The 26166-nt window shown below is 41.2% G+C and overlaps 1 protein-coding gene across 6 annotated transcripts in view; it reads left to right on the top strand.

The window, feature by feature from the left end:
• The window catches only part of pecam1b (platelet and endothelial cell adhesion molecule 1b), a 49604-nt gene extending 33644 nt beyond the window's left edge, over positions 1-15960 (top strand). For 4 of the 6 annotated variants that reach the window (XM_084318044.1, XM_084318049.1, XM_084318051.1 and 1 more), the window contains one exon: positions 15157-15960. In XM_084318044.1, the coding sequence (XP_084174170.1) occupies positions 15157-15282 (126 nt within the window). In that variant the 3' untranslated portion in view covers positions 15283-15960. Of the gene's footprint in view, positions 1-15137 lie in introns of all 6 variants that reach the window. The other 2 variants (XM_084318047.1, XM_084318048.1) reach the window with 2 other exon arrangements.
• Positions 15961-26166: the final 10206 nt, after the last annotated feature.

The following is a 26166-nucleotide window of genomic DNA, read 5'->3' as shown; positions in this document are numbered from 1 at the left end:
ATATATCATAGTTTGTGTCTTGCACCAGTGGTCTATTGGAGGAGGCAGGGGTAGCATTGAGCTGACAAAATGTATACTGGGTAGTATGTTCATTTTGATTATGGATCCTCTGGCCTGTAATGTGTTAGGAAGGCTCGACCATCTATTTAGATCTTGATGTATTTTATTATATGTGCCTGTGAAGTTATATTGTCTGATTTAGTGTGGGATTTAGAATCTCTATGCCTACGTATTTAAAGTGTTCAACTATGGGGATGTCAGCCGGTAGTTGCACCGCTTTGGTCAACTCATTTAGAGGTAAACAAGCTGATTTGGACCAGTTAATTTTGAAGCCCGATAGTTTACCGAAATCATCAATTATACTAAGTAACTTTGAGGCTAATTGGGAGGGGTCTTTCATAAAAATGTGTAAGTCATCCGCATAAAGAGCGATTTTGTGTGGCGTATCATTGATTATTATAGGGTTATTGATTAATTTGATTGATGGATTAAGGGGCCATATCCTGTGTGGTAATGAATTAGTCTTATTGACGTCAAGATGGTCAGTGCAAGAATAATTCATTATTCATATTTCATTGATAAGACTACAATTAGATAGACTACATAATAGGGTAGAATCGACTACACCCCCCCCCCCCCCCCCCACACACACACACACACACACACACTAATCTTCAATAGAATTCCTTAAATCTTCTTGTGGGGCGGCTATGGCTCAGGGGTAGAGCGGGCGTCCAATGATCGAAGGGTTGGTGGTTCGAATCCCGCTCAAGCCCATGTCCATCCCATTGCCGTTGTGTCCTTGGGCAAGACACTTAACCTACTTGCCTCGTATGAATGTGTATGCATGTGAATGAATGTTGGTGGTGGTCGGAGGGGCCGTAGGCGATGATTATTCGCCACGCTTCCGTGAGTCTGTCTCAGGGCAGCTCTGGCTGCAATTGTAGCTTACCACCACCGGTATGACTGTGTATGAACGAATAATGGACTCTGTGAAGCGCTCTGAGTCAGAGAAGAGCGCTATATAAATCCAATCCATTATTATTATTATTCCTTGATTTTGACCCTGAACAGAAAAGGTTTCTATGTACAGAACACATTTTTAAAGTTTTATAGCACTGCATCCCATTTCTCTACTGGAAAGGCACCATTTGGAACACTGTCATGTAGTAGCAGCATAGATGGCACTGTATCACTGCACCGTTTACCATTGTAAGGGCACCCATAGGGAATGTCAGGTTTAAACCATTGGAAGGGCACCCATAGGGAATGTCAGGTTTAAACCATTGGAAGGGCACCCATAGGGAATGTCAGGTTTAGACCATTGGAAGGGCACCCATAGGGAATGTCAGGTTTAGAGTAGACCATTGGAAGGGCACCCATAGGGAATGTCAGGTTTAGACCATTGGAAGGGCACCCATAGGGAATGTCAGGTTTAGAGTAGACCATTGGAAGGGCACCCATAGGGAATGTCAAGTTTAAACCATTGGAAGGGCACCCATAGGGAATGTCAGGTTTAGACCATTGGAAGGGCACCCATAGGGAATGTCAAGTTTAAACCATTGGAAGGGCACTGCATCACATGTTATCCACTAACAGAGCACTCATTAGGACACATTATTGCATTTACTTGCTATGTTTTCCCATGTGAAGGGCAGCCAATACAGCACGTCCACTCGCCCGACCCTGCCCCCAATGCTGGGGGACAATGCTGTCAATGTTTTCATGTAACTTAAATTAAATAGTTAAATAGCCTAAACAAGTCCAACCACAGAAGTCACAGTAGTCCTACACGTTGCCCGACAAGCTATTATGTTTGCTAAAATTGTTAAAAAAAAAAAGAAACAAACAAGTGAAAGAAGTGTGACGGTAACATCAATCAACCAAACCATGAGTCTATAGCAGTGTTTCTGCTGTAGTGTGGGGTGCGGGGGCCGGGGGGTACAGAGGCATACCAGGGGGAACCAACGGGCTGAACTATTGTTTTGTGGGAGCAGGCCTATGTGCCCACAGCCCAATGGTCCCACAGCCCTATGTTCCCACATTTCCTTTTTTCACAAATTTGTATCTGATTTTATCCCCCTGTCTCTTAATTTGGTAGCCAATTACCCCCAACCTATCCAATTGTCCTCTGGTAGTAGAGGGTTCGTCCGGGAACATAGGGCTGTGGGAACATAGGGCTGACCACGTTTTGACGTCGGAGTGTTTCTCCCGGCTATGGCTGCCAGGGCTGCAACGATGAGTCGACGTCGTCGATGACATCAACCATGAAATGTTATCGATTTGAATATTCATGACCGACGCATCAAATCAAATTTATTTGTAAGGCCCGACAACACACGTTAATGTCCCCATGGGCCGGACACGTCTTCTTTAAACAAGTCAAGAAGAAACATCACAATAAGTCAAGAACAAAACAAAAACACCATAAAGTCAAAAAAAATTTAAATGAATGCAACACTCCCAGACATACCCCACGCGAAGGTAAGGAAAAACTGTGGAGGGGAGAAACCTTAGAAGGGCCATTCAAGGGGGGATCTCCCTTCTTAGATGTCGGTGATAGTAGGGTTGCAGTAAAACAGGCAAACAGTTGGTAAGCATGCACTCATGTGTGTAGTGAAACACAGATAAGTGCATGCGATAGCAACTGAACATTTTGAAAGATTAAAGATAGAGCAGCTGATAGCGGATCTATTTGAGGCAATGGGGCGGTGCAGAGAGGGTTGCATCCTCCCGGTCATCATCACGGGATGTCCAACACTCCGGTCATCACTCCGAGACAGCCACTCACAGGGAGACGGGACAGGCGTTAGACAGTTGTGATGGGCGGACATAGCAACAGATACAAGTGGTAAGCATATATGTGAATAGAATAGATATATGTAGTAAGCATATTATGTGAATAGAATAGAAGTACTTAACCCAGCAATGAACTCCACGTCTAAACCACGTTAACAGACCACGGACAGAAGACGGTAAGAAGCTGATCCATGGCCTCGGTGGTGCACGTAGAACAGTCACTGCAATCTTGGCCAAGACCCCGAGACATCCACCACCTTGGTCAGCACTACGAGACAACCACTCATAGAGATGGGGGGGGGGGTTAGAGAGTTCCCATGTTTGTAGTGGGCGGAGATGGAGCAATAAATACATGTAGTGAGCATATGCATACATGGTGACAGTAGAATCATAGTATAAGCAAATTGTGAAATTGAGTAATAGATAGAACTACTGCAAGCGTATGGATACAGGATGAGATACAAGACAATAGCTCAGGGCCGAATGCCCCGGGGGGCAGGAGAAGCCACTCAGAAGGTTCAGCACTGCAGGCCAGACAGAAGGCGGTATGACGCTGTTCCATGGGACAGGTTGAGACAGAGACGGAGGTTAAAAAAGTTCTCCCATGTCTGCAGAAAAGCAGACATGGGAGCAAATAGACATCCTAACTAAACTAGACAGATTAATCTAAGGGTGAGTCCCTGACCAGGTGAGATCAGGGTAGGTTGAAGGAGAGAGAGAAAAGATGGGTCTTAAGCAGGGATTTAAAAGCTTCGACAGAGCAGGCGCCCCTGACAACGGCAGGTAATTTGTTCCACAGGTAGGGAGTGAGGTAGACAAAGGCTCTGTGGCCGGCGGATTTCTTTTTAACCCTAGGAATCGATAGAAGCCCCGCATTTTGTGAGAGCAGAGCACGAGTGGGCGAGTATCGAGAGATGAGATCGGATAGATAGAGCGGTGCAAGCCCATTTAAAATTTTGTAGGTGAGGAATAGCACTTTAAAGTCAGATCGGGCTTGAATAGGAAGCCAGTGTAAGGCAGACAAAACTGGTGTGATGCAGCCGCATTTTACACGAGTTGAAAAAATGTTATGCTTGAATTGGGTAGGCCTGACAAAAGTGCATTACACTAGTCTAGACGTGATGAGACAAAAGCATGAATTAGGGTTTCAGCATCAGCCAGAGTTAAAATGGGGCGAATTTTGGCGATATTACGAAGATGGAAGAAGGCAATTTTGGTGACATTTTTTATATGTGCATTAAATGAGAGGGAGGAATAAAAAATTACTCCGAGGTTTTTTATGGTGGAGCTCTGGAATACATGACAAGTATCAAAGTTGAGGGAGATGTCCTCAAACAGGCCTCTGTGGTTTGGGGGGCCAACAATTAACATCTTATTGTTACTTATGTGCCGACATTCAAAGTCATTCATGCGCAACATGTCATCTAATTAGTGCAATGAATGAATCACGTTCAAAATAAATTATCTTAAATCTAAAATCTCTGCCTAAAGCCAGGACTCAACAGCTTCGTCAAATGTATATACTCTCTTTTTTAGACTATTTTTGTATCACAAACAGTACTGTATTTGTAAATCTGGTATGTCATAAATGTCTAGATGTAGCCGTACTGTCTATCTGTGTGAGGATGGGATTTGGCGGAGCCTAATAGCAGAACACAGGAGGAGAGAGAATGGAGCGTTTTAGGGTGTTTTAATATAGTTTCCCCAAGCAGACAGTTTGACCATTTGGAATGTGTGACAGACAGGTACAGGAATGTTCTTGGGGTTAGTACAGGTGCACTCCTTGTGCAGTACGGGAGAATGTTCTTGAGGTTAGGACAGGTGTACTCCTTGTGCAGCACGAGGCAGGTAGACACAGGGCTGTGTCGTGGGTGAGAGCAGGAGCACTCCTTGTGCAGCATGGGATGTGCAGGTAGGAGGTGTACTGGAGCGGAGGTCCTGGGCACATGGAGAACAAAGGTTAGGTCAAGGAATATCAACAAGTACAGGTTTGCAAGGCTTAGGTTCAGTCTTCGTACCTAGGAAGGTAGTTTAACACTCCCACGAAGATGGAACAGGATTTGCCAGTTGATGTACCATCTTGTTGTTGAGGGGATGAGTGACAGCCGTGTTGAGTGAAGAGCTGGCAGCGTGTGAATCAGGGGATGAGAAACAGCCGCGTTGATTGATGAGCTTGGCAGCGTGTGAATCCGGGGAATGGATGCTGCCCATATATGGGTGTGAGAGGATAAGGGGTGAGTGAGGCTTCCGTCGTGAAAGTGGGGGAGGATGAGGACTGAAGAAGGCTCTCGCCGTGATTATGACAATCTGTATGTCATGTATGTCATATATGTTAAGATGAATTGAAAATGGGGGACCCTGATGTAAACAAGACGAAAGTCTGCATCCCCTTAACAATTGTGTGTATTGAGCTGTACTGTATTGTACCCATTCTGCAATCTGTTAATAACATTTTCAATCAATCAATCAATCAATCAATCAGCTGTGCGTTTCTCTCGCATTTGATAACTTTCGTTATTGACGTCAACTCCAGCTGCAACAGTGAGGAATTGGAAGGGGCTGAGCCCGATAGTTAGTCTCTCTCTCTCTCTCTCTCTCTCTCTCTCTCTCTCTCTCTCTCTCTCTCTCTCTCTCTCTCTCTCTCTCTCTCTCTCCTCTCTCTCTCTCTCTACATTCAATGATTTAACGTTACACTATAAAAACTGGATAGTTATTATTTCACTCAAGATAATAAAGTAGCTATAATGAGTCAATAGATAAAAAGCAATAATCATGTAGGTTACACCATGTACAGTAGGCATCCTCCACACTACACAGAATTGACTGACATAAATAAACTTCAAGGCTCATCTCCTACTCTGGGTATTCAGTAGGTGGTGTCAGAGAGGCAACTACCCATGTGACCTAAGGATAGTAGTCAACATGTCAATAATTTAGAAATGTTCAATTGCAAATTGAATCAATTGTTGTTGTTTTCTCTGGTAAATTAATCACAATGCTTCAGAAACAAACAAGTGAATCATATGAATTGTAATCTCTGGTTAGAAACGAATAATGGATGGATTATCCAAGGGGGGTCCTGAGGGGGGGAAGAAGAACGAGCAAGAGCATATGTATGTACTGTATTGTATAATGGGGATTATGTATATATCTCATAACCTACATTTATTGATTCAAATACACTAATGTATATTCCTGTGATTTATTGAGATATTTACTGTTAATGCTTCTCTTGTCAAAAAAAATAAAAAAAAATTGTTAAAAAAAAGAAACAAACAAGTGAAAGAAGTGTGACGGTAACATCAATCAACCAAAAACCAAGTCAAGAAAATTAGACAAAGCTTATCTCGCTCTTGGTGAGATTTCTCACTATTTTTGAAGAAGCACACTGTCTGAGTGTGAGTGAACTGCATTGTTATGTATGTTATTGTTCTAGCAAAGGGATTGCAACATTTCATAATTATAAGTATGCCCTAAACAGGTTCACTTTCACCCTGACCCACAGGGGGCAGTATAGAGAGGAGTGCAGTATGCCCTAAACAGGTTAACTTTCACCCTGACCCACAGGGGGGCAGTATAGAGAGGAGTGCAGTATGCCCTAAACAGGTTAACTTTCACCCACAGGGGGGCAGTATAGAGAGGAGTGCAGTATGCCCTAAACAGGTTAACTTTCACCCACAGGGGGGCAGTATAGAGAGGAGTGCAGTATGCCCTAAACAGGTTAACTTTCACCCTGAGCCACAGGGGGGCAGTATAGAGAGGAGTGCAGTATGCCCTAAACAGGTTAACTTTCACCCTGAGCCACAGGGGGGCAGTATAGAGAGGAGTGCAGTATGCCCTAAACAGGTTAACTTTCACCCACAGGGGGGCAGCATAGAGAGGAGTGCAGTATGCCCTAAACAGGTTAACTTTCACCCACAGGGGGGCAGCATAGAGAGGAGTGCAGTATGCCCTAAACAGGTTAACTTTCACCCACAGGGGGCAGTATAGAGAGGAGTGCAGTATGCCCTAAACAGGTTAACTTTCACCCACAGGGGGGCAGCATAGAGAGGAGTGCAGTATGCCCTAAACAGGTTAACTTTCACCCTGACCCACAGGGGGGCAGTATAGAGAGGAGTGCAGTAGGCCCTAAACAGGTTCACTTTCACCCACAGGGGGCAGTATAGAGAGGAGTGCAGTATGCCCTAAACAGGTTAACTTTCACCCCAGCAGAGCAGAAATGGAACTTCTTCCTCAGCATGTTAGCTTGAGCACACAGTACACGCCGCTGTCGGTACATGTCATCATCATCATCACTCATTTGATCAGTAATAATGTGACCCAAATATTTTGTACTACAGCAGATGGCCAGCACCAGCCCAGACAGAAGAAATATCCTTATCGCTTTTAGTCCTGCAAATCAGAATGACACTCTTCTTAGCATTGTATGTCACGTCATAGACCTTACTCCATAATCGGAACAGATATTGAGCAGCTCTTGGAAACCACTACTACTTGGCGACAGGATGATGTATTGATGTTATCTCAATACATTTAAACTTGGCCCATTTCATTACTATTTTGTTGGGTGAGGGGGCCTCAAAATGTTTTGCTTTTCTGTCTTGTGGACAGAAAAGGTTTGAGAACCACAGGAACTATGAAAATATTTTCTTTGGTCAGACCCCACAAGGTAAATTTGCTATTTTCAGGTTGGAGGTTATGGTTTGGATCAGGTAGTGGTTAGGATAGGATAGGATTGTGCACTCATTGTACTATCTTGTATTTTGTACTTTTTATATTGTATCTATAGTATGTATCGGACTGTGAAGCTCTGTATCCCCCCCCCCACCCCCATGCTGCTTTGACACCTGAATTTCCCCAAGGGGATTAATAAAGGATCATCTTATCTTTATCTTATAATAGGGATCTTATTTTGGGGGGAAATACACATATTAAGGTAATACTAGGTATTGTGGCATGTTTGGGTAAAATATCCCCATTTAATGGTAATTCAGTTGAATTGCAACTCTGCAGTTTGCATTCAGTGCACTCCTCCATCACGTGTAGTAACCAGAGACAGTCTATGAGGCAACAGATCACTGTAGTAGTTTTTAATGGGGAAATCCATAACACTAAAGATGGTGGCAACGACAAAACTACGTACTGCAAATTAAACATATTCTAAGAAAATAATTAAATGTGATATGTTTTATGTTTAGGAAAATTATAATTTAGGACTAAGGACAGAAACTGTTAGATAGTTGAAGTGAAAAATTGTACTTGTGTTTCTTAAACATCTCTTGCAGTGGAAAAGTACTGAGTTTATGCAAAAACTCTAAATAGCCTTTCTGTACTTCTGTTAATAACTTCTGCATTTCTTATCTTATGTCAGGCTATATCTGTTTAAACTGTCAAAACACTTACATCCTTTTTAACCCAAGATCTGTGAAAAATACTCTTTGGACAGACTTCACACCATCCCAGGTGGGGGGGGGGTGTTAAGGCAGGACACCTACCACTCCATCTAATGTGAATTCAGCCAAATTACAACCCTCTGCAGTGCATTCTCCCATCACATGTGTAGAGCACTCCAATACAATAATACAAGGTAAAGAGTCAACTAATTTAATTAAAGTTCAATTGATAACTGAAGTGAACATTTTAAATTGTGTTTCTTAAACATATCTTGCAGTGGGAAATTACTGAGTCCATGCAAAAGCTCTATCTATCGTTTTAATGTACTTCTGTTAATGACTTCTGCATTTCTTATCTTCCAGTAATGTCAGGCTATATCTGTTAAAACTGTCGCACCACATTTTTTCCCCTTTTTAGCTCAAGATCTGTGAAATATAAATATACTTGACTGAGAATGTTCTGCAACACATAATGCCTGTGTGTGTGTGTGTGTGTGTGTGTGTGTGTGTGTGTGTGTGTGTGTGTGTGTGTGTGTGTGTGTGTGTGTGTGTGTGTGTGTGTGTGTGTGTGTGTGTGTGTGTGTGTGTGTGTGTGTGTGTGTGTGTGTGTGTGTGTGTGTGTGTGTGTGTGTGTGTGTGTGTGTGTGTGTGTGTGTGTGTGTGTGTGTGTGTGTGTGTGTGTGGTATTACTAAATTAGGATACATCCACTGTCTCTGGGCAAAATTAAGATGCTTTGCCATAAATTAAGACTACACTTGTATTTCAAACCAGTGATAGTGCCTTAAGGAATTTCCATGGGTGTTTTTACTGATATAAATTGTATAAATAATTAATCTAATTTGAGAATATTGCAGCTGAGTGAACCCTTTAGAGTAGACAGACTTTGCAGCCTCCCATCTAATGTGAATTCAGCAGAAGTACAACCCTTCTGCATTGCATTGCGTGCATTCTCCCATCACACGTGTAGAGCACTCCAATACAATATATAATAAAATGTTGAATATTCCTAAAATGTTGCAACCCTACATATACACAAACACACACACATGCACACGCATGTTTGTTTATGTGAAATATGGGGACATTACATAGACTTACATGCCTTCTGTAACTAACCCTAACCATAACCTAATCATAACCATAACCTAATCATAACCATAACCTAATTTGTGTTATGGGGACACCCATATTTGTCCCCATAATGTTTTTGGTACCCATTGCATGAGTGTGTAAACAGGCCAGTGTCCCCTGTAGTATAGCAGTATATAGCAATACTAGAAGTACCCACAATCACATTGCTTGTGGTGTCCCCCAGGGGTCAGCGTTGGGTCCAAAACTGTTCATCTTGTACATTAACGAGATATGTAAAGTATCCAATATATTTAAATGTATTTTATTTGCGGATGACGCTAATCTTTTTCTTTTCTGGTGAGAATGTCCAGCAGCTTTTAGAGGTCATCACATCTGAAATGAAGAAATTGAAGGAATGGTTTGATAGAAACAAATTATCATTGAACTTGAGCAAAACTAAAATTATGTTGTTTGGAAACTGTAGATTGGATACTCAGGTACAAGTTAAAATAAATGATGTGATTATTGAAAGAGTTTATGAAAATAAATTCCTAGGTGTAATAATAGACCATAAAATCTGTTGGAAACCTCACATAAAACATGTCCAATCTAAACTCTCACGAAGCATTTCAGTCATGAGTAAAGTAAAGCACATTCTGGATAGAAAATCACTCTACATTCTCTACTGTTCACTAGTTTTACCATATTTAAATTACTGTGCTGAAGTCTGGGGAAACAATTATAAGTCTACACTACAACCACTTTTTATACTCCAAAAAAGGGCCATAAGGATAGTTCACATTGCAGGTTATCGTGATCACACTAACATATTGTTTTTGGAGTCAAAGACATTGAAGTTAAATGATCTTGTGGAATTTAAAACGGCACAATTAATGTATAAAGCAAAAAGTCATGCACTTCCAAGAAACATTCAAGAATTGTTCTTTGATAGGGAGGGGGGTATAATCTGAGGGGAGAACACAATTTAAAAGTGCTAAATGTACGCACTACCATGAGAAGACACTGCATCTCGATATGTGGAGTGAAACTATGGAACAGTCTAAATGTGGTGCTAAAGCAATGTCCAAACATGAGACAATTCAAACTGATGTATAAGGAAATGATGTTCACAAGGTACAGGGATGAGGAAGGGACTTGATATTCACGGGTGTTTACATTTTTATTTTATTTCTTTCATGTTTTACATATATAGTTTTTGTTTTTTTTGTTTTGCATATATATATATATTTTTAAATAGTACACTCATTTGAGTAGTGGAAAATGGGTAGGATTAAATAAGTGTATACTTCTTCCTACTCCTTTTCGAACATGTAGATTGAGTTGTGTTTTGCTTTTGTTATTGTTTGTTTGTATTCATTGCATGTTTGAAATAAAGATTTCAAATAAAAAAAAATCAAATCAAACCTCACACACACATGGCTGATTGTGCAGCGGGTGAGGAGCCTAAACCCTCTGCTGCTGTGAAAGTTAAATCTTCCTTTAACATTGAGATACACAGCACAGTGTGATGCGACAGAGCATCTTAAGCACAGGCTTCAGCGTGTGAGAGAATTCATTAATTTCCACTCAGTGGTCACTGATTCTTGAGAGTCGGGACAAAACATGTCCTACATAGAAAAGTCTAATTTATATAAAAAAATAAAGAAATTAATAATGATTGACATACTCACAAAGTTCAATCTAAAGGTATTGTGTATACTGATGTTATGTTTTAGCACATATATTTGTTTTTTGGGGGATATTTGTTTAAATGTATAATCTGTGGTTAGAAGCTCCCATGTTAATTTCCTTGTCCTCAGCAAGGGTCACATTATTGACCAGCCCAAAAAAGCTTGAAAAACCTCTCCACTTGTGAAAACATACATATCAAATCAAGGATAAGGGTTATAAATGTATAAAACAATGCATGCCATGAAACTCAAATAATATTTTCCATAGAAATCTGCCTATCAAAGTTGTGTCCTCAGTTTATGTCAACTCTGTCAGACTTTTTCATAAACCTAATTAAATCAGCCAATAGCATGGCCAGCTCTATCCCTGAGGACCCCTTTTCCTTTCCCTGCCTGTGGTGAATGCAACACTACCACACATGGTCTGGTAAATTTGATACGTTTTGATATTTTAGACAAACAATGTCAATATTCCTATGGTCACAGCTGGAACATGTCAACACCATCTCTCCGTTATTATACTTTTAAAAAACAATAGTGGATTGAATGCAAGTGTTTCAGTGAGATTATTAAGACAGCTAGCAACTGCCAAAAAACTAGCTAGCTGCAGTGCACAATACAGGCTTGGAGGGAAAATGTGTGCCTTTTTGTCAACTCCGTCAGACATCAACTCTGTCAGATTTTGTGTCTGACGGAGTTGACGTGTAAGCTGACGGAGTTGACAAATCCATCAATAACCTCATAATATGCTATTATTATACTATTTTTGAACATGGTAAAGGATTTAAATGTTATTTCAGAGTTGTATCTGCACAGAAGTGTGCATATAATAGCATGCATTACAATACACTTCTGACTTTTAGAGCATGGGCAGGCGGTGGTCTGCTTATTGAATAATTGTCTTACTTTCCCAGCACATGTGTTAATACATAAATATAAATATATCACTTGTCTACGTGGTTGATTGATTGATGTAAAATTTCATAACCCAGTAGGGATACAAGACAGAAGAAAACAGTTATTCTTGTTCTTATACTGTTTACTTAGATCATCAGAGCAAAGGTGAACGGTGGTAAACTGTGGATATTTCATCTTAATATCTTTATAATAATTCTTAATATAGGACTGGTCCATGTGTGTCTACTGTAGATTGCTACATCATCCTTTATCTGACTCTTTCCATCCATAGTGTAATACATTATGGTATGGAGTGATCAACAGGATAATATTTTGCTAGTCAGTTGTCTCAATCTTATCAGTTGTCACAAGTGTAGAGTTCAAGAAAAATCAGGATCAGATAAAAATCAGATCAGGATATTCTAGATAACAATGCCAGACAGTGCAGGGAGTCTCTCAGACAGGAAAAGCAACGAAGTAAAATGCGAAAAAGGCATTCAAGAGAAATAAAAACTATGAAAGAGAATATTACAAATGTAACAAAGCAACGAAACAACCTGATAAAAACAATAATGCGCAGAAAAAAGGCTACAAATACATCACAACTGGACTCTCCAGGCACAGAAACAAAGAAGATGCTATCAGGAAGCAAAGTAAGGAATCCGAAAATCCAAAAGACCCTTCTATTCCACAACATCCCCAGAAGAGAGCTGAAGACAAACAAACTCCTGGCCCACGGCGCCAAAAACCAGCACTGAGTGTGTCATCAGGCATGATTCTTAAAAAGTATCGTCTTCTTCAACAAATGAAAGAGTTTGGGTTAACCTACAAGTTAATGAGAGAAAAGGAGCAGCCTCAGAAAAAGCCAACATTAATACAGGGTATAACACAGACTGTTCAGGATTTCTTCCTGAACTCTACACGTGTGACAACGGATAAGACTGACACAATCACCAGGAACAAGATCAAGCGGCACATAATGATCCTGCTAGACTCCATGCTCAACCTCCACACTGAATTCCAGATTAAGAACCCCACTGTAAAGCTGAGCTATTCTTCATTCTGTGCTCTGAGGCCCTTCTATGTCACAGCACCAAAAGCATCTGATCGGAAGACATGTCTGTGTCAAATACATGAAAATGCATGCTTAATGCTCGAGGTCCTTAAAATGTCTGGTGTTGTGAAGTCAAACAAACTGGATGACAGTTTTCAATTAGTTTGTTGCTCTCCAGCAAGTGAGGCCTGCCTTCTTCGCGCCTGCTCACAATGTCTAAACAAAGGTACAGATAACACAGATAACACTCCATACCAGAATGTATTACACTAAGGGTGGAAAGGCAGGGTTTTGCACACTGTCAGAGTCAAAGAGACAGGATGCTGCAGCAATCTGGACACAAATGGATCCAGTCCTAAAAGATATCAAGACAAAATATCCACAGGTTACCACCGTGCACTTTTGGTCTGATGGTCCAAGCAAACAAGAACAACTTTTTTCTTCTGTCTGGTATCCCACCTACACTGGGGTTTGAAAGGACAACGTGGAACTTCTTCCCCACTTCTCATGGTAAGGGCGCACCAGACGGCATTGGCGGAACAGTAAAAAGAACAGCTGACAACCTGGTCCTGAGAGGAAATTATGTGACGGATGGACACATATTCTTCAAAAAGGTCTCAAACAGTCTGAATGGTGTTCAGCTGTATCATATTGTGGAAGAAGACATGCAAAGATACGACACACTTCTCATGAATCCTCTCAAACCGGTTCCCTCAACAAGACAAATACACCAGATCATCGCACATAAGGACAGGATCCACAACAGACAACTATCCTGCTTTTGCAGCGAGATGTTGGATTGCCAGTGCTTCTGCCCAGCTACCTCCTATTACCATGGCAACCCAGGAGAACAGCAGAGTGATACATGGAGGGCAAGGAAGAAGAGACCTCTGGCCATGTTGTGGGAGGAGATGGAAAATGAGATGGAAGATGAGATGGAAGATGTAATGGAGGAGTTGGACGAAGAACCTTTGAAAGGTCCTGAGGGTGCGGTGACAGTAACGACTGTTAGCAGCCTTAGTAATGGAGACTGGTTAGCAGTAGTATATGACCACTGGTGGCTAGCCAAGACCATCGATGTGGATAATGAGCAACAAGATGTGAAAGTGGAATTTCTGCATCCCCATGGTCCAACAGAAATGTGGTTCAGCCCAAATGTGGCAAGAAGGATGTCTGTTTCTGCCCAGTTCAAGACATCATAGTGAAACTAATCAGAAATGCAGAAGGAAAGGAAGAGGAGAAGTGGGTGAGAAAGTAGAGATCAGGAAGTGGTGTAGAGAGGAGGTAGATGAAAACAGGGACGAAAAGAAGGGGTCCTGTTCTCCATTACTGTTTTTGTTGTTGGAAACGGTGCATTTTGTAATAGTTGGAAACAGTATGTAAAGTTTGTTGTTTATTACAATTGAGTTAACAAAATGTTCAGTATAAGACAAGGAGTTATTAGTTCTTATTATTGTCACTTCCATCTGTTTAAAAAATTGAGCAGAGATGCAAATCCAATTTTGTCAACTCCGTCAGTTTCTCGTCAACACCGTCAGATCATTGTCAACACCGTCAGATATTTATTTTTGTTAATCTTGGGGAAAATACAAATTCCTTCTTCAGTTTATGTTGTTTAAGTAATAAAGGAGCATTAGATCTTCATCCTCTTGTGTCTTATTTACTTAATGATCTTTTTTTATCATATCAAAATTAAAAACAAAGTTTGAAAATGCTAATATTTCTAACTCTGGGTTTTCAGAATAGTGTGAAATTACACCTGAGGTTTATATATTATATTTTATTGCATACCAGAGTAACTAAACACTATTACAACATACTTCAGAACTTTAGATTCTTGTTGGACTGGAATAATTAGAATTATATACTTTTTTGTGTGTCTGACGGAGTTAACACAAATCAAGTTTCAAAGGGAAACATGTGAATTTGTTGAAAATGTTTTTCTATGTAGAGCCCGCACCTTTACATGGTTAAATAGCTCAGACCTTTCTCTACATGAATATATAACTCTAATTAATATAGTGTGCATTCTCAAAATATAATATTTAAAAAGTGTTTTGTCCCGACTCTCAAGAATCAGTGTGGTATAAACACGTGCTCTGACAGGGTTGACATGTTTTGTGGTTGTATTCTTATTAAAATGTTTAGGTGGTATTCATATTATGGATTTGAACCTCTTGCTTGCCACTCTGTGACCTCTTTAATAGGATCTTCAATGGGATCTTCAATAGGATCTCTTTTGTGTCTCAGCAGGGTTCAGTGGAGTATGTTGAGCTCAGTGGTGACCAACCTGAGGTCAACCACTCCCTGCCAGAGGTCAACCATGCCCTTCCAGAGGTCAACAACCCCCATGACTTTCCAGTGCCTGTGGAGTAACAAGAGTGTCTAAGTTAACCACGCCCCTTTCCACAGCCAGACCAAAGGTTCCTATATTATAAGGACAGTTTGGTCGCCGTTGTGGAAGTAAACGACTACCCGAGTGCTGACTGGGACCAGCATTCTAAACTTTGTTGCTCGATCAATATGATCAATATGATCCTGATTCCAGAGATGTCCGGTGGGCGTGGAATTTACTCACTTTATTTTTCTGAAGACCTAGGCTGGACCTAGGAAGTATGTTGAGACAATGGGATTGTTTTTATTTATTTTTATTTATTTTTTTGACACAATCATTCACCAGTTGCAGAAATACACGATTAAAGGTTTTTGAAAATTGTCAAACAGAAATCTGGAGTAATATTCTTCTCTTGTGATATATATGAGGAGCAAGGATGAGTGTGTCGATATAAAAACAGATGTGAAATATCGTGTCCCCTCCTATGCACCAGTCCCATTGTCTCAGTATACTTCCTAGGTCAGTCGAGGGGACGTGGTTAATTAGGCTCTTTACAGTCGTCCCTTCTCACTTCCTACTTCCTTCTCCCCCGTCTTATCTTATCCACACATGGACTTTGTCCACTAATTGTTTCCCACATTGTATGTGTCAGTCAGTAGGATTATTAACTGTTAGGTTTGCTGTACATATTTGTTTTCCTAATAAAGGTGATTCCCGAATCATAATTTGTGTATTTCCATGATTTCCCATGGATCTTGGACCGTGGGTTTTATTTACTTTTCATAGTGCAGTGTAACCACAAAAAATAAAACCAAAATGGACAGCATAACTGTAACACTTGGTTGAGCTGAAGAGATACACACACACACACACACACACACACACACACACACACACACACACAATCCCTAACTTCTTACCATAACCTTAACTATAATGACTACATGCAGCAAGCAGGAGAAAAAACAACCAGGTGCTCAAAAGGGAGAACTTGGTTAGCTCAGTTCAATATAGGTTAAGGTGCTCTTGGATCACCGGGAATGCAGAGTTCAGAGAAGAGAGTCGATCCAGGCACTCAAAAAGATGTAAAATCCAGAGGGAAGATGAAGACCGCTATGGTCGAAACATGTTGATTAGATTTTAAATGACTTAGCCACCTTTAATAAAGGCCTTTTAACCATCTTCCCTCTGGATTTTACATCTTTTTGAGTGCCTGGATCGACTCTCTTCTCTATAATGACTACATGACTACATCTAACAATCTAATTTATCCTATCCTAATCATAACCACTACCTGATCCAAACCATAACCTCTAACCTGAAAATAGCTAATTTACCTTGTAGGTTCTGACCAATGTCCCCTCAACGACAACAACATTTATTTTTTCATAGTTCGGGTAGACTAGTGGTTCACACACACACACACACACAGGCAGACAGACACACAGAGACACACACACACACTTCCCCACATCCCAGCCCGCCACACACTCGTTTTCAGAGAGGGGACAAGCCCCCCATCTGACCCAGAACACACTTTCCAGGAGCGTCCCACAATGGAAATATGCATGAAAAAGGGATGACGGCATGTTTCAAATCTCCCAGCCTCCCAGCTCCATCTGCTCAGCGCGCTGCTGGTGAGATACCTCTTCCATGATGTCACATCCTGTCCCAACTGAATCCAAGTGTGTCGAATGTTGAAGAAAGTCTTGTCAGTCTTTGGAAATAGTCATTATCATGTTGTTAAAGGGGCACTTCACCAAAACAACCAATGCTGATTTATTTTGCACATAATATCACACACATCCAGAAGCTCTCAAAACAGTTCTGCACACGTTCCTTTAGTTTGACAGTTATTGAGAGTAAATTTGTTGGAATATAGTCACCAGTGATGTCACTGAATCCTTGTGGATCTTTTAATTACAGCTGCATAAAATTATGTAGATGAAAGGATAGCAATACCTTCTTATAGGGACTGCAACCTTATCATTTCATCGAGCTGGAATTAACACAACACAAGGATTCACTGGTGGCCACATTCAAACCCATTTACTCTCAATAACTGTCAAACTAAATTAATGTGTGTGCAACAACCAAAAATAAGTTGTGAGATAAATCAGCATTGTTTTTGGGTGAAGTGCCCCTTTAATTCTTTAAAATGCTTGAATATATATAATATATATTATATTATAATATAATATATAGTTATTATTATTATTAAAAAAAAAATTCAAGCATGTAATACCATTAGAATAAAATACATTTGTGGTATTGGAGTGTCACTTGAGATACTTTCAATGGATTGTTGATAATGTGATTTTCCAAGTAGCCACCACTAGAGAGCGTCATGCCCCTAGAAATACAACATTTGTATGTTCTAGCTGGTGTTGTGCCATCTTGTGGTCTAGCTGGTGTGTTGTGCATCTTGTGGTCTAGCTCAGGGGTTCCAAAAGTGGGGGGCCACCCCACGGCGGTCAAGCCACTGAACTTAGAAGCAGGCCAGGCCAATAGTTAGATAACCTAGGTGGGGAACAACCAGGAGATCACTGCAACTCACACAAGTTGGAGAACTATCTCTCTCTATCTCTCTCTTGCTCACACACACACACACACACACAAAGGGAGCCGCATGTGATTGGTGGAGGCGGGACCCTTACAAAAAACTGAAAATCCATCTAAATGTTGTTGCTAATCATACATATGCTAGCCTGTTTTTTAACAATAATTTGTGATGCCATCAAAAACACTGCAGCATTTAAAGGGTACACATAAAAAGATTCCTACACCAGAATGCAGGAAATTAAGTCTTTGTAACAAAATGTCCTGGTGGGGACCCACAGACCCACGCTTAAAAAGTGGCCTGACTGGGGCTATATTTCGCACTATATTTCCTGGCCTGAATGATTTCCCCAGTCTGGCCCTGGTTAAAAGCCTCCAATGCTTATTAGTGTGTGTGCGTTTGAACGTTTGCATGTTTCAACCATACCATGTGGCTATGGCTAATGGGGATCCGAATAAACTAAACTAAACTACATTCCCATTTATAAAAAATAATAATAATAATAATAATAATAAAAAATAAAAAATTACATTTCCCCCCCTCCTATAATAGTGGGGGTCGCGGCTCTCTGACACTGTTATTTCGGGGGTCGCGGCCTGAAAAGTTTGGGAACCCCTGGTCTAGCTGGTGTGTTGTGCCATCTTGTGGTAGAATTTCCTGAAGATTCACTTCCCACTCTCACATGGCCTCAAAAAAACATTTATGCATAAGCCACTTTATGTATACAGTATACCAACACCATTGCAACATCAAATCAAATCGAATGTATTTGTATAGCCCGAGATTACATGGAATTTCCCCCATGGGCTGTATAAGTCAAGAAGAAACATCACAATAGATCAAGAACAAAAACCACCACCAAATATGCGCATGAAATCCATTCCATCTTTTTGGAATTAATTTTAATTGTAATTAATTAATAAACATTTTGGGAGTGAACTCAACTGAGTGAACCTTTATTTTTTAGATGTTCCTTTTGTTTCGGTCATGGGTTTTAGGGGTGTGGCACTTGTACACTGACTAATGCCAGTCCCACCCTTCGATTCATCAGACTCTGTAGTGTTGAAACGTTAGTCTGTTTGCACAATTAAAAGCTGTCAATAAGCTGTGTGTTCCAGCCCCCTTTTGTCCTCTCATTACATTTTCACGTTTACATTTACATTGAGTAATTTAGCTGACACTTTTATCCAAAGCGACTTACAGATTGTGAACAACAAGTCAGCAGGAAGGGTACATCTCTGGCAGCTCAGTGGCATTATTTGTCAAATAGAGCCGAACTTGAGTGTTACACTCTGACTGCATAGTAGTATAGAATATTAGAATGATAGGTAGTAGTATAATTATGGTAGCATTATCTAGCATAGTAGTAAGGTACATGATAGTAAAATTCAGTACGTTTATTTTTTTTAAATATCAGATATTGTTTTAAGTGGTGTATTTCTAGTACAAGTATGCATACAAAACACAGTAAATAGCCTTGCATTAGGGTCACAGATAGAGAGGGATGTATAGCCTCTACAGATTCAGAGAGAGCATGACCCTGAGATGCTATTGGTAACAGGGTGTTCTTTGGAGCTGTGGACCAGCAAGCGTTCCTCATGATTTTAATGGCAGTATATATTATTTGTCCTATTCCGTTTATGAGCATTAACGGTACAGACTATATAGAGCTATGACGTCAGCTGCTGTGGTCTTGACAATGAACACATGTCAAATTCTGAATTTCAAGTAATTGAATGTCCTCAAGGACGACTGAGACCTGAATATGAGTGGTGTTGGCATAGCAACCACACGTGGACCCTTTCTCCACTGTAATGTTTTGATGGGTGGATGTACGTCATTTCTCTCTCACTAACTGCCAACATCCTTGTTAGAATCCCATTTAGGACTAATGACCTGACATTACCAGAATGGTCATAACTTTGGCTCAAGTGTTGTATACAGTATAGGCTGACCTGTGTGTCTACATCCATGGCTCTACCCTCCTCCGTGAATACATGCGGCTGATTTGTGAACTTCCTGATATTACCATTTTACAATCTGAAATTAAAAGGGTGAGCCTAGCTGAGTGGTTCACAAAGTGGGGTCTATCTAGAATTGGATTCCCAGAAAAATAAACAATTGTTTATAAGCAATAATAAAGTATTTTGGGAATCGAAATATTCTAGATAGACCTAGATATTTTGGGATGGCACTGGCAGGTTGGACTGGTTCATGGGAAGACCGTTCCATAAAGGGTCAAGGGTTGGATCACCTGCGATGGCCAGTGTTCCCATCAATGTCAAAATGTCAAATGTCCCCACCCTGGTGAAACGTGTACAAGTACTGTACGTTTCTCAGAAGGATATGCAGAGGAATTCCTCATTTCAGCTAATGTAATGTGACAACAATAGGAGTGTCGAAGTATTTTCACTGTTCTTTTTAGCGGATACGGTGGCACAGCAATAGAATATTGTCAGAATTTGTATTGAGGTCGAAAGCTTCTCTCTATGCTGCTCTTTTCTCATCTACCCACTACTAGACACAATGCTACTAGTACGATTCTGTGCTCAATTCTATTCACAATAGGAAAATGCTCACAGTCACAGATCAGGGTCCCTGCCAAACAAATGCCTATTTGGGAGTCCCTGGCCATGTGTATGTATTTATGGGCACTTGGTATGAATGTTTGTCAGCACCTATGAATTTTTTAGTAGAAAATGTAAAACTCTTGCCCTTGATTAAAAAATAAACAAATAACCTTTACCCATAATTATAACTTTATTATTTCATAGCCTGCAAGAGCTGTGCATGTTACAACCCCTGGTGTACTAGTGGGGTGTGGAGAGACACTTAGAATGAGGTGTAAGAGAATGTGCAGTTGAACTGACCAAAAATGAGGTAGTAAAAAATGTCAGTTTTTGGGGTGTGGGTGACATGGTAAAACCAATTGTGAGACCGAGAAACTGACAAATGATCTCAGCCAATAGAGTAACAGAGCCAGCAGTCAACATGTGTCATCATGTTACATCATGTGTTTTTAATATACAGTATGAAGAAATGTTTGGGCTCATTTGGCTTTATTTGGAAGCAAGAGAATACACAGCACTGTTGTGGGCCAAGGATCACGGACACCAAATACACAATATTTATATCTCCATAAAGTTGTGAGTGACGCTAAAATAAATATAATCTTGTTTATTAAATTAAATATGGAGTGTGCTAAATTCAATTCACAATAGGAAAATGCTCACAGATCAGGTTCCCTGCCAAACAAATGCATATTTGGGAGTCCCTGGCCATATGTGTATGTATTTCTGGGCACTTAGTATGAAGGTTTGGAAGGAAATATCTGTTAGGGCTGCTATAAGGTATTGAGGAAACATATATTGGTTGCATCTTTTAAAGCAAGGGAATACAAGCACTTTTATGGGCCAAGGATCATGGACACCAAATACACAATATTTATATCTCCATAAAGTTGTGAAGCTAAAATAAACATGATCTTGTTTATTAAATTAAATATGGTGTGTGTGTATATTGACAGGTATGAATTAATACTTTAAAACAAGGCAAACAACATCTTCCTGGATTCCATGTGTACAGAGTCCTACTGTGGGTAAACATGACATTGGTGACAGCTTTACAGATGCATCATCCAACTGATTCTGTGGTAACTAGGCTACACTTTATTAAATGATCACTAGTGTTCTTTTACACATGCCAATCGTATCCTCATTAAGGGATCTGAGATGTACAGAGCCACCTGCTTTGTGGAGGGGTCGCGGCATACGCTTTTAGAAACGATTTGTCACGCCACTGCCGTGACCTTTTAAGATAAATGGATACAAAGTATCTATACAAGTTTGGACTTCAAAAGTTCTTCAAAATGCTAAATGGGGGATAATTTCCTTTTTAAAGGGAGCCCGCCATCGTGATGTTAACCCTGGCTTGAGCTATCAGTTAAATGAGTTATCTCATTAGAGACTTTGCCCTCTCGCAAACACGTCCCGAACACCGGCATGTTAGATTAGAATTTTCAGAACTGAACATTATGATGATGATGTCACGATGTCTTAGAAAACATTCCAAAAAACACACATGTGAAAGTGTCACGGGAACTCCTATACCGTGGTCCTACTCCTATAACCATGCGTTGAGCTGACAGAAGGGGTCTGACCATCTGGAGTTTGGGTAACATAATCAGACTCAGAATCAGTTTTATTGTCACATCTTCTATTCCTGTTACAGCATAGAAGAGTGAAATGACTTTGTTCTTGGCTTCTCGGTCCAGCAGTAGCATCAACTTAAAGTTTAGAATACATTTTCTAAAATTTGCAGCACTATTTTAAAATACAATAATGACAGTTTAATAATCACAGTGTGGGTGTGGTGCAAAGTGGCAGTAGAATCAGTGATAAAGAAACTCTAGGTGTCTACATAACAAACACTGCATGGGTGTAGTGTGTGCAAATCGGTAGCGATAAAATGGCATTGTATTTCCTCAGTCGCAGACAGGTAGCTGGCCGGTGGTGTTATTTGTTCACGAGTCTGACTGCTTGGAGGGAAAACTGTCCCGGAGTCTGCTGGTCTGGGCCTTGAGCCTGCGGTACCATTTTCCGGATGGCAACAAACAGTTTGTGGTTGGGGTGGCTGGGGTCCTTAATAATCCTGCAGGCTTTGCTGACATACCTGGGTTTCATACTTGTGTAGCAGGGTGGATTATCCCTGCTTCGTGGGAACTGTGGTGCACGGTCACTAGGTAGCGAGACACAGTAGAACTCTGGCTAGCTGCACCTCCGTCTTTGGGGTCAGGAGCGTCAACTGGAGGCTGGCAGTGGGAGTGTATGGGGCCCAGGATTTACAAACCTAGTCCGGTACTCTGGTCTTCCTCTCTCGTCCAGGGCAGTCAGCAGTACTCCCCAACACGCCCTCACTCTCCCCAATTGTCCCCTTAGCACCCCCCCACACCTAGTGACTGGATGGTAAATAAATAACTTGGTTCCCCCCGCAAGCAGTACCCTCCCTCATTAACACCAGAAACCTTACAGTGGGAAAGGGAAGGTTAAATAGGAAGGGGTTAATAATATATATGTTACCCGCATCAAAAGGGTTAAGATTAGGCTCAATAAAAGACACACACACCGTGCTCCCATTCAGTCTGATTATTATTGCACCATTGTTCTCGTTACACAATAGTTACGGTCTGGTGATTATTGCACCATGGTTATCGTTACACAATAGTTACAGTCTGGTAATTATTGCACCATGGTCATCATTACACGATAGTTACAGTCTGGTAATTATGTAATTACGCCCTAGGCACCAAGTGCTCTCGCTGTACCCAGACTAAGTGCTGCCCACGTCTGGGCTAGACACAGTATCAATACCTTCCCTAAGGGTTTACATATACTGCTCTAGTACTCCGTAATATGGGGAAAGAAGGGAGGACATAGGGGAGGAATAGAAGGGTTCACTGAATGGGAAAATATTATTACACCAACACGGTATCACACTCAAAAGAAATAAACAGAAAGTAAAAGAGTGGGCCCACAAAATACCAGTAAAAGTCCTATCTTAATGCCGGCATGTATTGTTTGGGGTACCCCTATGGAACGGTAGTAGCAACGTTACTTTCGCCCGCAGGCTGCACCACACTGTATACTGTATAATAGCTCGGGAGCATCAATGCCCATTTGTACTCATCCGAAATGGCCGCCTCGCCGCGCCACTGTTGTCCGGAAAGCAAGATGGCGTTGAACGCTCTCGGTGAGGATGCTAGCAGGCGGAGCTGGGGCAGAGAGGCAGCGCCGGCTGAGAGCGTGTGCTGAGTGATGACGACCCCTGCTGGACGGGACGAACTCCCGTAGGCTGCAGGCAGCCGGGTGCAGATCTGGTCGCAGGTAACCGGGGCAGACTGATTGCAGGCAGCGGGAGCAGACTGATTGAAGGCAGCCGGAGCAGCCCGGTTGAAGGCAGCCGGAGCAGACCGGTTGTAGGCCCACGCGCGTCTCGGGGCTCACACTCTATACCGCACACAGTAACTATTATAACCCGATTGTTAAGGACTTTGATATGTTGTTAGCCACACGTTACTTATACCGCATAAAGTAACTATTATAACCCGATTGTTAGTGCTTGGCTCTGCACTGTTTGCTCACACACTATCGCTGGTACTGCTAGGATATCGTGTCCACTAGCAAGTACTTCCTATCACCCGTCGCTATCCCACTGGGCCCTCCAACATAACTTCTGCAACAGGGCTCTCCCGAGCCCCCGTCCGTTGCGACTGTTCGTGTTCAAGTTCACTGCCGAAGAGGATCTCTTTCCATCTTCCGCTCCCTATATCACGTTCCATCTCTCTCCGACACTCTCTGCCAGACACCGCCCCCTGCTGGTCCCGCCTACTAGTCACACAGGGAAGGATGTTGATTATGGTCCAGCGATACTGTGTATGGTCCATACTTCAGCCGATAGAAGGAAGAGAAACTCATATCATTGCTCGTGGGAATATCAATGATGTCTTTGTGTACAAAGGGGATATAAAACACAAGTCAGCAGTTCTGAATAATAGACAATATTTTCAGGCTGCTACACTTGGGTTTCCTGAAAGGTGCTATATAAATTAAAGAAATTATTATTATTATTAGTATTATACCGTTCGTTGTTGTTATGGTAATTATTATATGTTTCATCCTATTACATAATTTGTACAGCTTACTGGGCTTATTAGTTCATAGCTCTGTTTAAATACATATTCTCTGTACAGCCTTGACTAGTTAATATAGTTATCTAGTATCAGACACTAGGGCAACAGGCCCAGGACAGCTTGACTTAGATATGACACGTCCAAGAAAAATCACATCTTGTTCTTTTCTTGTTAGTCTTCATATCAGTCTTGTGTGAGACACAACAAAACCCTAAACCCATCTTTTGTCATTTTCCCATCTTTGTTTTAATTTTTCATCTTTGTTTTCATTTGTCATTCCCAGCTGGTATTTAATTGTAAGTCTGACCAGAGCTCTTTCTCACTTTCTGGTCAGATGCTTGTGTTTCACTTGTCTCTGATTGTAAACTTAGGATACTTTTCTGTGGCCACAGAAATAAAACGATGTTGTTTTGATAGAATTTGAATAATCTGAATGTCTACAGTTCACTATCTTGGCTTCTCTTAGCAGGTGGGGGCCCACATGTGGGCCCTCTTGAGGATGATTTGCCCACCTGCACTTTGGCGACCTCTAGTGGCTCGGTGTGCATATTCTTTAATACAATCTATATATCGAATTAAAGCCCCATTTGTTGCCTGTCGATAGCCCTTTCAAGTGACAAAATCCGTTCAGCGGTTCTCGAGTTACATGCCGATATGTGAGGCTTGCGCGAAGTACACGGTATTGCGCCAATACTACTCCCGACTCTTGGGGCTCTAGTTCCGTCAATCATTTGGCGATCTCGAAAATGATTGGACAGGGTTGTAGCCAATGAGTGTGTGGCTTTCCAATGATACCCCAACTGGGGATGTACGAATCAGGGATCTAGGTGAAAGGTCACGAGTGAAAACAGGAAGAGAAAAACCGCAGAATGAATTGAAGTCTATGAGAAAACTGAGCTTTTCTTTTGTACACAGTTTACCAAAATCACTCCTAATCACTCATTTCTGAACAGATCTTTATGAAATTTTGTGTTTTTTCAGCCTCCAGCCATTCTGGGGAAATACTACTTCTGGACTACTAACTACTACAGAAAAACGTAAATAACCAGTTTTTCTACAACTCAAGTTCAGACCTATGTTACTCTATTTCATTAGCACTAAAGGTGAGTCTTCCTTATTGTATCAGAAACTTCAGAATGTCATGAATGAATGAATGAAAACTTTATTTAACAGATTGCAGAATGGGTACAATACAGTACGGCTCAATACACACAATTGTTAAGGGGATGCAGACCTGAGAAAGACGTTTGTCTTGTTTCCATCAGGGTCCCCCATTTTCAATTCATATAGACATTATGACATACACAACATACATGACATTTATGGCATAGGGACATATAGGTATTTAGTACTGATACATTTGTGACATAAACGGTATTCAAATATACAGTAGTTACCCCTAGATCCTGACAGAGTATATACATATGATGGGGAGGGGACTGTACATTAGGAGGGGGTGGGTGGGTGGGATAGAAATATACATACGGCGGGGAGGGAATATATACATGCGGTGGGGAGGAGACTGTCTGTTAGGAGGTGGTGGGGGTTTTGGGCATTTACGGTGGCCAGTTTCGAATTGCAGCCTCCCGTAGGTGCTCTTTAAGAGCGGTTTTGAATGTGGGTAGGGATTCACATTCCTTTACAGCTTTGGGTAGGGCGTTCCACATTGATGTGGCA

Source organism: Notolepis coatsorum (genome assembly GCF_963971535.1).
Source record: "Notolepis coatsorum genome assembly, chromosome: 7".
NCBI lineage: Eukaryota > Metazoa > Chordata > Actinopteri > Aulopiformes > Paralepididae > Notolepis > Notolepis coatsorum.
This window is presented reverse-complemented; position numbering and strand designations above follow the sequence as displayed.